Genomic DNA, 15,523 nt, shown 5'->3' on the forward strand with positions numbered 1-15,523 from the left:
AAGTTTCTCCATATATCTGTTAGTTTGTTAGATTTTTTTTAAACCATGTACAGGTTGAGTAAATTTACTTGGACGTATAGATTTTCTATGAATTGGTTTTATTGTCTCGTTAAAATCGCCCCCAAGTATTGCTATTCCTAGACCGTGTTCCTTTAAATTATCGCTGACTTTTTTAAAGAAAGAATTTCTAGATGTTTTACAGTTAGGTGCATATACATTAATAAATGTAAAAATTGAATTATTCATCTGCACATTGATAAGCACTAATCTTCCGTCCCTATCAATAAATTTATTAATTAGTTCGTAGCTTAATGATTTTTTAATTAAGATAGCTACACCCCTACTAGCCGTAGTACCATGACTACAAAACGCATCATATTCTGTTTTACTATTTTTATCCCTTTCGATAATTTCATCAAAATGTGTTTCTTGCAAAAAACTTATGACACTTTTTTGAGCGGTAACCCATTCTATAACTCTATTTCTTTTTTCTCTTGAATTAATTCCGTTTACGTTGAGACTACATAGATTAACTGTATTTGTAAATGTCATAGTTAATAATATATAAATTATGATTATACTAAAAGTTTCAACACACTGCACACAGTTACAATTTTATAACACTCAGAGATATGTAATACAGTTACATCAATTAATACACAATTAAAATACATATTCATTATTTTAGTTAATGCATACATGTAGTTGTTACACAAATCTATACAACCTACATAATAATTACCTTTTACCTGGTGTGACCTTAAACTTATTGTTCCGCTATTAAACCTCGTGAAAATAATGTGTATTTTAAAACGTATTGTAAATAAATTTGGATAGTTTGATAGCGTAGGAATTAACGCATGGTAATTGAATAATTTAGAATTTGATGTCCGTGTTTGAAAGGAGAATACTATCATGTAAATATTATATATTAAATTGACAGCATGAACTCGACACGATTGAAAGGTGGACAATTTAATGCCGTTCATGTTTTTACGGTTAAGTTTAGAACCAGAAACACAGCATATAACATGTACATATTCAATACAATGAATATAGTGCGGTGCTTTATTGTATACATGTGCACTTGATATATACTTTGTGCATTTTTTTTCTGATTGAAAAGTAAATGGTTGTGGACAAATATATGTGCATACTGCCGGACTATATACGTATTCTACAGGTAAGTAGTTAATTTTTTCTATCATATTACTTGTATATGTTTTATTGATTTGTAGGTAATATCTCAACAGTGATGTAAGGTTCAGAAAGAACAGTAACTGATAGTGTGAATCGTGTTGCTATATATAGCATAGGTAAACACCTAATTCCTAAGTTTATAATGTAAACATTGAACAGCTGATGTATAATTACATGTATCATGATAGTTAAACAACATCTACACACTACATTTGACATTTTCACAGTTTGGTTACATATTTCACATTTTAGTACAACTTCACATTTGAAAAATACTTCTTCATAGCAACTTTTAACTCTTTTAAAGAGATTTTAACTTTTACATATTTTTATTATTTTTTTAAATGATATCAAATTAAGATAAAATGTCAGCAAGACAAAAACAATACTGAAACAGATTAAGCAAAAGTTACAATTTATGTTTTGTCTATTTGATTGGTAAACTCTTGAAATGAGCTGTAATTTATTTGTCATTTTTGTCATTTTTTTTTAGTAAATTTGTATGATAAAACTATTGTACAATCATTGTCATTGTTTTGTGATTTCTATACATTTGAATTATCCTTTACATTTTTTAGTTCCAATATTTCCACTTGTTTTGTCATGTAAAGCTTCTGTAGGTGTTGGAGGTGATCTGTCACTTGCATTTACTGTTCTCCTATGTGGTGTTCTAACAAATCTATCTATTGGGGGTTGTGCTTTGTCTACATTGTCACTATTTCCATCTTTATTTCTTTTTGGTGCTACTGTCTTGCTAGTAGATGTTTTGCTGTTATTGCTCTTTTTTTCAAAATGTTTTTTTGGCAGGTGGTATTGTTGGAACTTCTAATTCAGTGTGATCTTCATTTTCGTCCTGATCTGTGTTGTCAACAGATGCAATATTGTCATTCTCAGGTTGCTGTTTAGCTTCATCATGATCATGTTCATCAACAGTCTGAAAATGTTTTGGGCAGTCTAACATTTTGTGACCGCTTTCCTTACATATTTTGCACACCCAGTCATTGGGACATTGGAATAACATATGGCCAGGTTTAAGGCATTTGTGACATGTTCTCTCTTCTCTTTCACCAGTGTTGTTATTTTGGAATTCTGGTTGAACAGCATGGAAAATTCTCCCAAAATACTTCCAATAGGCAGATTTCTTGGGATTGGTTTGTCTAGAGTCTTGCTGATAACAAGCCTATCTCCTGTTTCACAAGCTGTCATCTTACCATCTATTCTTATATACTCTCGAAATAAACCTTGTATTTCACAGCCTTGAAGGGTTAGGGCTCGGTGTATTTGCCCATCATCCGCAGAAAGGGGGATGTTTTTCACCTTTATGCGTATTGTGTCTTTTTGTAGCGTTGATTCTTAATTTAGATGTTACTTCCCTAAAACAATGCAGACGAAAAAAAGGACCAGTTTATTTGTTCCACAATTAATGTGTCGTTCCTTAAGATAAGGTTGATAGTAACACTACTTATTCTAAGGTGAATAATATCAATATTGAATGGATCAAAAGAATCTATATTCAATCTTTCATACAGTACAAACATGTGTATATTGTTTAATTAGAAGTCAGTTCTTGCTATGAGCAATAGATAGTCGACTTTTCTTTGATAAAAAACAAGTGACTGTACTTATAAGTTCGTCCATGTTTTTTGTATTGAAGTGAGAGAGAAACTCGCGTAACTAACGACGCAGGAAATTCCGAGTTACGTACACATACTTTGCCTTAAACTCAATAGACCATGATTAGGGAAAAGGCTATATAATCTCCATGAAAATGCAGTGTTAATACTAGTACAACTACACACCAAAGATCACTTAACAATGACCACGTCATGTCTGTGTTTTAGTTTCATGTTTTTCTTTGTTTGTTTGATCTGATATGTTAAGCCTTTTTCAACTGATTAATGTAGTTTGTTATTTTGTTGTACTTCTACACTACTGTCCCTGGTAAGGGGCGGAGTGTGCACTCATAAATATGCTTAACCCCGCCACATTCCTCATGTGCCTGTCCCAAGTCATGAACCTGTAGTTCAGTGGTTGTCTTTGGTTCGTGTCTGTCAAAATTTTGGTTCGTAAAATATTCTGTGTTATAAATAAGCCGTTAGTTTTCTCAATTGAATTGTTTCATATCTTTCATGTCGGGACTTTTATAGCCGACTATACATGTGTGTTTCTTATTATTGAAGACCGTACGGTTGCCAATTATTGCTTACATCCACTTTATCTGAACTTTTATATTATTGACAATCATACCGCATCTTTTATTTTCAAACTTAAGCTCAAGCAATTGTAAACGCCGATGCGCCGTCACTGCAGCCGGACACATCACGCGAGAGAAAAGAGTTGTTCCTGTATATGTTGTTTATTTCTCATCTATTAAGCGTGCATTTGTGTTATTGTGTATCTGTTTATTTTGTTCATCACTTCGTGGCAAACTATTTAATTTGTAAAGAAGAATCAAATCGTACATATTAATCCTTGATAATGTAGTTGCGAAACAGCATGATTTTATTTTTTTATTTATTTTACAAAGTGATATATAGTCTAATCATCATATGAGCGTCATATTTCAATATACTTCGAAATCAGTTCTTGAAAACATTCAAGCCTTTATATTAGCATACATTCCCTGGTTCGTATGTGTCTTGTCATTATCTGAAAATATATTTGAATTCAATGTAGCATTTATAGTCTATTCTGTTTATTCTTTCTTCACATTACATTTTTTTATAAGTATGTGAAAGAAAAGAATCAGTTCAAAGATGGAAGGATGGATGGAGAGATGTTAAACGTCCAGGGGCATATTCAAATATATATTCAGGACGAGAACACGATAATGCGATATGAAAATAAATATAAATCCTGTTTTGTAATAGACCGACACGGTTTGTGAATATGTAAGGTGCTAGTGTACAAGGTAACAGTCCGCTGGAAACTATATTTGGCTACACGGGCACATTAGTTTGACTCCGACAGTACCACTCTATGCTCTCACTCTGTAATTAACGTGATAAGCGTAGAAACAGAAAATACCAATTTTGAAGTATTTGCATTGGTTTGACCGGGCTGTGTTTTAACCCAAGTCCTCACTACTTGGATGGTTTGTTTTTATTCAGCCTTATAGGAAAACTATAATGAACGAACGTATAATGGACGAGTCTTTGGCGCGCTTTGACAGTATTAATTTACACAAAGAAAAAGTTAAATAACAAAACAAAAAAGAACTCCGAGGAAGATTCTATACGGAAACTCTCTTATCAAACGAAAAAATCAAAAGCTCAGACACACCAAACTAATGTGTTTCTCCTGTTTTATTCTTTCAAAGAAATTGATATTAATATGTATAGTATATATAGTACTGATTTTAATACACGTTATTGCTCACCACTTTTCATGTTGTCAATATTGTGGTACACCGTCACATCAGGTGTAATTGCACATTCTTCATAATCCTTAGTGGTGTTCTCTTGAAGAGGTCTTGAATCTGCAAATTGAAATGAATGTGTTTTAAGGAACAAACATTTTACTATATGGTGTATAGCTGTAAATTTTCTTTTAACAATACATCAACGATTATAGATATAGATTTTATTTACATGCAGTTGACACATATAGTCAAAATACTAAAGTACTGAACATCGGATGGTCACAATCACTTGTCTTTGAAAAGAAATCACATCTCTATACCCGAAAGCGAGGGAAATGTACAGAGATATATTTTTCTCGGTGATAAGTTCGTGCGTGGATGATGAATAAATGACAACCTCACCGTAATGACTATTATATTGTAGTGATACAAATCAGTATACTCTGGTTTGTTGTTATATATTATATTAATATTAGTATATACCAATTACATGTATACATCATTCTATTCTCATCCATTTGTATATCTTTCTATTCTACTATTCTAATAATAGTGCAGTGCATGTGCATGGTTGACACATTTCTGTAATAATTCGATTTTTCTAATTACGTGCTTGCGACATTCTTTTTGATGCGTTAACACAATTTTTCATTTTTCAAACGTGTGCATAGTTATTAAATGATCTTTTTTTTTACTTATATATATATTTCTAACTACAAAACATTTTCATATCATTACTTTATTTTCTAAAATTTATATTTATGAGTATTCATTGAAGAAATGAATTTATAACAAGCGACAAGAAATGTTATTTTGCACTCGATACTGTCCGCGTATTCATAGATCGGTTAGCAGTCATTAACGAACGTTACGTAAGTAGAAACCTATGTGGCAAAACTACATTGTAATGCCATCACGGTCGTCGCGATTCAAAAATACGTTGCCAAATACTATCATTCAAATTCAAATATTGCGTGGTAAAAATTCTAGTATATGAGAATAGAAGTGCAGTGCTTTTTGTATTAAAGATGCTGACGGAAATATTCCAGCTATGCCCTGACATAAATGTGAAATAATTCATAACACTTCAAGTATCAATTACAACCATGTTTGATACCAACGCCATTTTTACTGAAATACACATTTGAACTTATCTTTTAATCTGAATCGTCACGAACAAAGTAAAACTATATAATAAGATATTAAGAAAACCACATACCAGTATTAGATGGCAATGTAGAATATTCATCTGTAAACGCCGGATTGGTTCTCTGTATATTTGTATATTCATCAGATCTAGTTACCAGATATACTTTTATTATTAGTATTCTATGGTATAGTTTCGTATTATCCATATTTGTTACTTTTTGAAATACAAGAACAGATAAAAAGAGTTCGATCCCTTTCAAAACTGTTTTTACAAAATGAATTACCGTTGACGTATCACAAAATAATTTCTTTATACGAATCGAAATTCGTAAATCTAACATTTGCCTCAAAACAGAATGTACGTGCATATACAGTTGTTAGTTATAAATAAAGGAAGCAGTAGTATACCGCTGTTCAAAACTCATAAATCCATGGACAAAAAACAAAATCGGGATAACAAACTAAAACCGAGGGAAACGCATTAAATATAAGAGGAGAACAACGACATAACACTAAAATGTAACACATATAGACAAAATCCCACGAGAATAACAAATATAACATATATATATAACATCAAAACCAAATACATGAATTTGGGATAGACAAGTACCGTGACACGTCTTATCGCAATGTGAATTTACACTCAAAAATAAGAGAAAACAAACGACACAACGTTATAATGTAATACACACAGAAACGAACTATAATATAACAATGACCATATTCCTGACTTGGTACAGGGCATTTTTAAAGGAAAAAATGGTGGGTTGAACCTGGTTTTGTGGCATGCCAAACCTCGCACTTTTATGGCCATGTGAAATATAACATCAAAATGACAACACAGGACTACAATATAAATAAATTGGAGAACACAATTGACAAAGAATCACACGAACAACAGCCAACAAAAGGCAACAAGTTCAAAATTTTAATACGCCAGAAGTGTATTTTGTCCACACAAGACCTATGTGTGACGCACAGATACAAAAGTTTGAAAGCCGAAACGAGTACAAAGTTGAACAGCATCGAGGACCAAAAGATCAAAAAGGTTGTGCCAAAAACGGCAAGGGTTTTCTGTTAAGTTACCAGAAAATCCCTATAATGTAGAGTAATTTATACTTTTGCAAACAGTAAATTTAATAAAATGAATATTCAAAAGATGTACATGATAAAGCTGAAGTATTAACTAATTACAGGAAACAACTGAAATACATTTACATAACCAGACATTTGAAACACAAAAGTAGACACATCCGAAAACGTTTAAACCTCTACGCCAAGTGACGTCCTATTTGAAACTGAAAAATGACGAAAAAATGACGTCATTTGAATTAGTAAAACAGAGCATCAAAAAATGAAAAATGACGTCACATAAGAATGAATAAGATAGAATTAGGATTAATTTAAGATTATATATTTGAACTAAATACTGATATTGCATTTAATAACAAAGCACATTTTAATTCTTATTAATATAAAACTGAGGTAGCAATTAACTATATTATAAAACTATGTCAGGTTTGTTATGAATCTAACTTCAAACGTAAAATATCGTACTGATTACTTTGAACGAAATCAAATCTGATAAATGAAAGCGGTGATTAATTTTCTTTACCATAACACATAAATATAATAGAAAAGACGTCAACACATTTGACAAAATCCGATGAGAATTACAAATATAACATTAAACATTAAACGGTAGTCTGAGAACCTATTTGATTGTATATTCAAACTGGTTTCACGCAGTTTAAAAATGGTTAATTTATGGGATAACTGTATTGTATTTTAAGCTTAGCCTTCGTCAAACGTAGATTTTACTGTCGCAAATTGAGTTTACATAGCGATGCACACAGTTCAGTTAAACAAACAAAAGTATGATGGCAACTTAATTTTTAAATGTTAACGTGCTATCTAAATATATAGGTTGTCATCTTTTTCATCCCATATGGAAATTTGTCCTTCTTTTTAAAACTGCAACAAAAAAATAAATATTCGGTTTTATCTATAGTCAAGATCATAAAAAAAAACTTACTTGGAGGATCGTACATTCTTCGTTTTCAAACCTGAAAGAAATAAGAAATATTAATAATTGCGCTGAACCTTCTGTTTGATAAAAGTCTACACGATTTTGACTCTCTAACCTACGCGTCATGAAATTTTCATAAAACAAAGTACTTTTATCTTACCAAATGGTCTTTTAAAAAAACTCTATGCAAAGTTATTTACTGCAACTAATATAAAATGTTCTTCTATAATGGAAAAGGTAAATATTATCTGTGTGGGAGGCCGTCCAAGGTTTCAAATGTATGTTTTACTGTATGTTATACAGCCATTTACGAAAAAGGGGAAAGAAGTCAAACAGTAAACTACCGCCCCATATCTATGTTGAACGAAACTTTTCCATCGAATTTGAGATAAAGAATACAACAGATACAGTTTAATCTGCCTCATATCTTGACTTCCATCTAGACATTGACAATGAGGGTAAGTTGAAAACAAAACTTTACGACAAAAGAGATAATTCAAGCTTCCCAATTGTAAACCTTTCATTTCCATGAAGCAACATCTTTCAGCAGCGTCTGAAGCCGAAGTTTTGTTTTATCCCAGTTGATACGATATATTTTAGGGTTTGTATTTCATATCATGATTTCCTTGATAGAGGAATGCTACATAGTAGGAATCTATTAAAACGAGAGTTACAAGTGGCCATCACGAGTTGTTTGAGCCTTATGGAATATCCGTTTCACAGATAATAACGGATGTGTTCCTATGTTGTAACACCATTTCAGTACCCTTTTTGCCAGAATGAGATATACCGAATTAGACTTATTACCAGTTTGAAATAGCATGAGCAACACGAAGGATGCCACAGGTATCTTCTCCCTCTTTTACTACCGCTGGGTCGATGTGTGTGCTGGTGTACATTTTGTGCCCGATGTCATCCTCCGCCCAGTAGCATTATATGCATGACTATAATAATATGAAACAGAATACTGGATCGGAACTCGATCAGTATTAAAAGGTTAGACACAGACCTCATCTTGGACAAGGTGTCGTAAAATACGGCAGGTGTCCTCTCATCACCGGGCATGGTGCTGTCAATTCACATAAATAATTTGTTTAATTCTGGAATATGATTTTTAAGATTAATAAATAATTTTCCAATATAAAAAATAGTGAATCAATTTCCAACGGTTTCCAATAACCTTATCACAAAGTACTCAAAACCAGTTCAACTTCTGGTGAAATTTATAATCAAAACTGAATAGCTGGATAATACAGAACCTAATGTTAAATATATACGTTGGAAGTACTTGATAAATTGCATGCTTATATTGGTGATTTTGAATCTGTTCAAAGTTTTGATTTTTCTACACTGTATACCACATTGCCTCACATTCTCATTAAGAAAAAATTCACACACCTAATTAAATGGGCATTCAAAAAATCAGAATGTGAATATATATGTTCAAACTCTTTTAGGTCATTTTTTAGTAGCAATAAACAAAAAAACTATGTTAATTGGACATGCTTTGATACTATATATGCCCTTGAATTTTTACTAGATAACATTTTTGTTCGCTTTGGGGATTCCGTATATCGTCAGATTATCGGAATTCCAATGGGGACTAACTGTGCACCACTAATTGTGGACCTTTTTTGTATTGTTATGAGTTACAATTTATGACAAAAATAAGCAAAGACCCATCGAAACAACATCTGATAAACAAATTTAATAATACTTTTAGATATTTGGATGATATTTTGGCTCTCAATAATGACGACTTCGGTATGTATATTAATGAAATTTATCCTGTTGAACTTACTTTAAATAAAGCTAATACTAACAATGACCACTGCCCTTTTCTCGATCTTGATATCTTTATCACTAATGGAAAGCTGAATACTAAAATTTATGATAAAAGGGATGATTTTTCATTTCCTATCGTTAATTATCCGTTTTTAGATGGTGACGTTCCCTTGTCACCATCTTACGGTGTTTATATATCTCAACTTGTACGATTCGCTCGTGTATGTAACAATGTTTTAGATTTTAACGAGAGAAATTTATGTATTACTGAAAAATTATTACACCAGGGTTTTCGATATCACAAACTAGTCAAAACATTTACTAAATTTTATCATCGGTATAAAGACATCATTCGTAAATATAGCTCAACATGCAGACTTCTAATACGTTCAGGTATTTCACATCCAATTTTTTATGGAAATATTCTTTATAAAGCACAAAGATGTCAGTATTCACCTCAGAAACTTACAAAACCTTTGAATAGACTTATTAAGAAGGAATATAATTACGATACTGTTGTCAAGTCATTAAAGATTGCATATTTTGGCGTTAATATTGAGTCACTGATAAGGTCTTTCATTATCACTGGACTAGTATATATTTGTTTGGGGGCCAGCTGAGGGACGCCTCCGGGTGCGGGAGTTTCTCGCTACATTGAAGACCTGTTGGTGACCCTCTGCTGTTGTTTTTTATTTGGTCGGGTTAACGTTGTTGTATCTTTGACACATTCCCCATTTCCATTCTCAATTTTATTTGCATCGGAACTAAACACATGTATTCTAAAAACAGTTGTTGGCATGACACGGGTTATGTTCTTCTCATATATGTTATGATGGTATGATACTAAACCCCTAACGGGAAGGATTGTGCCTGATGTTCATATGATGAAATCATCATCTTTCAGTCAGTTTAATTGAAGTCTGGAGCTGGCATGTCAGTTAACTGCTAGTAGTCTGTTGTTATTTATGTATTATTGTCATTTTGTTTATTTTCTCTGGTTACATCTTCTGACATCAGACTCGGACTTCTTTTGAACTGAATTTTAATGTGCGTATTGTTATGCGTTTACTTTTCTACATTGGTTAGAGGTATAGGTGGAGGGTTGAGATCTCACAAACATGTTTAACTCCGCCGCATTTTTGTGCCTGTCCCAAGTCAGTAGCCTCTGGCCTTTGTTAGTCTTGTATTATTTTAATTTTAGTTTCTTGTGTACAATTTGGAAATTAGTATGGCGTTCATTATTACTGGACTAGTATATATTTGTTTAGGGGCCAGCTGAAGGACGCCTCCGGGTGCGGAAATTTCTCGCTACATTGAAGACCTGTTGGTGACCCTGTGCTGTTGTTGTTTTTTAATTGGTCGGGTTGTTGTCTCTTTGACACATTCCCCATTTTCATTCTCAATTTTATGTGTCTTACGTGATAATATTATATAACTTACAATTGCGAATGATGATTCCAGTTGCTGGGATAAGGACTACCAAACCAACAAATAAAGTTGCTATTCCTGCGCCAAACATGCCGGAATTTGTAATTGTTACTTCTTCAAAATCGTGATTTTTACAGTCTACGTAAGAGAATAAGATGAAACTGATGACATTTTAATAAAAAGCATGCAATGATCTTGTTCATTACAGATATCTCATCTGTAAATAAATATATCAGTAAGATAGTACCTACAGGTTCATTTAATCCTGGGTTTTTTGTTAATTTTAAGTCATTCTCCATATATTAGTACATAGAACTCAATGTATGTATTAACTTGTAACACTTGTGACTTTTATTACGTGGGATAAACAATAGATACATTTAATATTTGGCTTAATTACCATCGTTCATAGTACAAAACTAACAAAATTGTACTTTCACAAGTGTCTTGCTCAAAGAAACATTATGTTGATAATGTCACTTTCTCTATCATTGAAGTCAACACAGAGTGTTACGCCACGGTGAGAAGGAGAAGAGAAAACTTTTTAATCCATCGGCTCCACACTGATAGTCTTAATGTAAAAGACGAAAAAGATGAAGGAAAGACAAAGAGTAATTGAGTAGACGGCATCATCCGGTTTATCCTTTGATATTGGCCAATGAACCGTAGCAAACTTCTACCACCAATTTTGTAATTAATCTTTCACAATTAGCTGCAAAAGTTATTTATCTACATCCAATTTAACTGGATAGATGCACTCATGATCAAGCTGGTCTAACGAAATATTTCGTTTATTTTTTATCGCATTGTAAATAATTTAAACATTCGGATATTAACATTCTAAATAGTGTGTTAAAAAAATTTGTTAAGCAATTCATTTTAACCTTATGTATATATGGGCAATAATATAGCTTACCAGTATCCGTAAAGCATTCCACGGTCTCATATGAGAACTCTCCAAGCAGACTAACAGATAGGACAGTGAAGTAATATTTTCTATCAGGATGTAAACCATTTACTGTATATACCATATGGTGTCGTGTTTCATTGCGAGGAATTCTATTTGTTGACATATTGTTTTTCCCTTTATATGTATATTGCACATAAAATTCCTCGGGATAGCCCTCGTTCAAGTTGGGTTTCCAGACAACAACTGCCGTCGTACTTTTGCATACAACGAAGACAAATGATTGAAATATGGATTGCCCTTTGAAATATAATTATATCTATTAAATATCTTAAAACGGTACAATACCATTTACAATGTTAAAATGTGAATAAATATGATTGACCCAGTCTTCATTATGTTTTTTTTTTACAAATTGACGAGTTAGTTTTTTACTTTACACGACGGATTAGAAACATACGTTTAAAGTATTATTGAATAGTTGATACATATATATATATATATGTACTGTAGTATGACGCTAGATTAAAACTGACGTGGAAAGGTAACACCCGGCCACCGAAAGCTTCATTTTTTATGAAGCCCAGGTGGTCGTGTGGTCTAGCGGGACGTCTAGAGTACAGGCGATTTGGTGTCACGATATCTCAGTAGCATGGGTTCGAATCCCGGCGAGGGAAGAACCAAAAATTTGCGAAAGCAAATTTACAGATCTAACATTGTTGGGTTGATGTTTAGACGAGTTGTATATATATATTGTATATAGATATATATATAATTGGTTTCAGGTTTACCTCTTGAAATTTTCACAATCAAAAGTTAGAAAAAGGAATTTTTGATAATAAGGTATTGAATAAAAAAAGACTTCATCTTCTGCATCAGTCGGCCGATATACTGCCGATTATATGACGTCGTTTTGCCTAAACATGAATACTGATTTTAAGATCCATATAAACAACACACTTGGTTGCTTATCTTCAGATGGATTGATTCATAAAATGGAAAAAAAAACAAAAAATACTGACCTCAGAGGAAATCTATTCGGAAACTCCATAATCACATGGCAAAATCAAATGACAAAACATATAAAAAACGAATCGACAAGAACTGTCATATTCCTAACTTGGTACAGACATTTTCAAATGTAGAAAATGATGGATTAAACCTGGTTTTAAAGCGCTAAACCTCTCACTTTGATGACAGTCTCATAGAATTTCGTTATATTTACAATTATGCGTGAACTTAACAGACATAATAAATAAAATAGTCAAAATATGGGTACAGCAGTCATCATCGTGTAACAATTTTAAAAGGAACAATTTAACAGAACACAAAAACATCTATCTACAAACACATTCATTGATTCGCGTGTCTGACGTCAGCCAATTTTACACGTCACTTATATTTGTCGTTCAATGTATATACAAGCAATTTTAAAATTTCACATGGACAATGTTAGCATACAGGGTTAAAAAATCAAAAGTATGTAAGAATATATTTCAGAAATAGACCGCGATTTAAAATAGTCCAAAAGTTATATAGAATTTATAAGAATCCACAAATAGTTCATTTCACTATGCGATTGAATAATTTTGACGTTTGTGGTTCAACGTATTTTCTAATTCATAATATAAATATATCATAATGACATATAATAGAACAATATCATACTGATGGGATCTTTTAAAGTACAGAGTCACGTTATAAGAACCAAAGAAACACATAGTGTCGCATATACAAAACACACAGTCAACCAATGTATGTATATGTGTACGCAACTACACATGATGACACATAGCTCCTTGAAACTTTTATTACTGTCATACTAGGTAATATTGAATAATACAAATATCGAGTTCCGAAATTAATGCAAACGGGAAAGCCAATCATACTGACAAAACGCTCAACTTAATCAACCTATAGATCCACTGGGAAGCAACTGTGTCGGGTTAAAACTGTATTTAAAAGTAGATGAACGACAGTTTTATATACATGATAATGTGTCTAAAAATCAAAATTACGGAAACAACACAAACAAGTATAATTGGTCAATGCAGCAATGATTGAACAATTCGTCAATAATATGCAATATCACTAAATGTAATGATCCAGACAAACACACAATAAAATCTAACAAAGACGGTTACATAAAAAGATGAGGTATTGATAGTGAAGATAGTCTCGAACATTATTGTACATTATAACGATATATACACTCTCTCGATAATGTTCAAATAAGTAAAGCTTTAATACAAGTCATGGCGTTGTCCGTTTATTCGATCTATGAGTTTGACTGTCCCTTTGGTATCTTTTGTCCCTCTTTCTTTAAATACAAGGACACAGAGATATAAAAAAAGGCTTTAAACAGTTTATGCGTTCATAGCACCTTTTCTAAATAAAATTAGTAAAACATTATTAGACTTTCAACTTGCGAGAGAGAAAAACAAATGTACCTTGAAACTTTAATGGAATTTAACTGTGTGATATTTACAATTTGGTGTACAGACATAAATTAGGACTTGTTCTTGTTTAAATAGTTTTACATTTGTGAGGTGACTAGCAAATTGTTTGCTGCATATATATATAAGAATCTTTTACACGATATAATTAACGTCTCCTCGAAGACGTTATTAAGAATTGAACGATGGACAGTCTGCGGACTGAATGCTTCTTACTACCTGATTGGAAAAGAGGGACGAAAGATACCAAAGGGACAGTCAAACTCATAAATCTAAAACAAACTGACAACGCCATGGCTAAAAATGAAAAAGACAAACAGAAAACAATAGTACACATGACACAACATAGAAAACTAAAGAATGAACAACACGAACCCCACCAAAAACTAGGGGTGATCTCAGGTGCTCCGAAAGGGTAAGCAGATCCTGCTCCACATGTGGCACCCGTCGTGTTGCTTATGTGATTACAAATCCGGTAAATAGTCTAATTCGGTAGGTCACATTCATGAAAGGGAAGGGGATTGTAGTTACGACGTAAAGAACATATCCGATATCATTTGTGAAACGGTTATTCCATAACGGTCAACCAACTCGTGATGGCGTCCGTAAAATTTACGAAGGGATGATTTCAACTTCACCATTTGGAACTCTTGGTTTAATAGCTTCCTTGTGGAAGATATTTCTAAGACGTGAATAATTAAAGTCCGTTGATTGGTTTGGACAATCCAAACCTAGTAAATGCCTTTCAATCCCGTAGAGTATCGGATCTTTACTTTCTATTTTATCAATTAGATTTTGCCTGGTCACGAATCATGCATATTGTTACACATGTTACTTTTATCTATAAACCTCTGAAGTTTTGTAAACTCATACATGGATGTTTCACATGCAACACAGTCGCTTACTGTTTATACATTCTATACACGAAAAACATAACAAAACTTGCAGAACAATCGTGGTTATGATGTTTCATGATGAGAGAATAAATCGTTTGACAAATAAGTAAAGCATTTACAACCATGATTTGAAGGATTAGAACGATAAGGACCTTATTTGACACACAACTTTAAACGATATACTGCTTCGTAACGTGTGTGGTAAAATTTGTTGCTTGATATGCAAGGCTATACTGAATGACTTAATCTACAAAGCGAGAACACTTTCCTTTTTCATCACCTAAGAGACGACTAGCTTCTTTGAAAAGC

The 15,523-nt window shown here is 32.6% G+C and overlaps 1 protein-coding gene across 1 annotated transcript in view; it reads right to left on the reverse strand.

Moving 5' to 3' along the window:
* Positions 1-3,736: 3,736 nt before the first annotated feature.
* LOC143078465 (nephrin-like) overlaps positions 3,737-15,523 on the reverse strand; it is a 34,482-nt gene continuing 22,695 nt past the window's right edge. The window contains exons 8-13 of the mRNA XM_076253325.1: positions 11,872-12,162; positions 10,968-11,093; positions 7,749-7,779; positions 5,781-5,857; positions 4,580-4,678; positions 3,737-3,849 (exon numbers count right to left, since the gene is read on the reverse strand). Coding sequence (XP_076109440.1) covers positions 3,797-3,849; positions 4,580-4,678; positions 5,781-5,857; positions 7,749-7,779; positions 10,968-11,093; positions 11,872-12,162 — 677 coding nt within the window. The 3' untranslated portion in view covers positions 3,737-3,796. The remainder of the gene's footprint in view (positions 3,850-4,579; positions 4,679-5,780; positions 5,858-7,748; positions 7,780-10,967; positions 11,094-11,871; positions 12,163-15,523) is intronic.

The sequence above is a fragment of the Mytilus galloprovincialis genome, chromosome 6 (assembly GCF_965363235.1).
Source record: "Mytilus galloprovincialis chromosome 6, xbMytGall1.hap1.1, whole genome shotgun sequence".
NCBI classification, from domain to species: domain Eukaryota; kingdom Metazoa; phylum Mollusca; class Bivalvia; order Mytilida; family Mytilidae; genus Mytilus; species Mytilus galloprovincialis.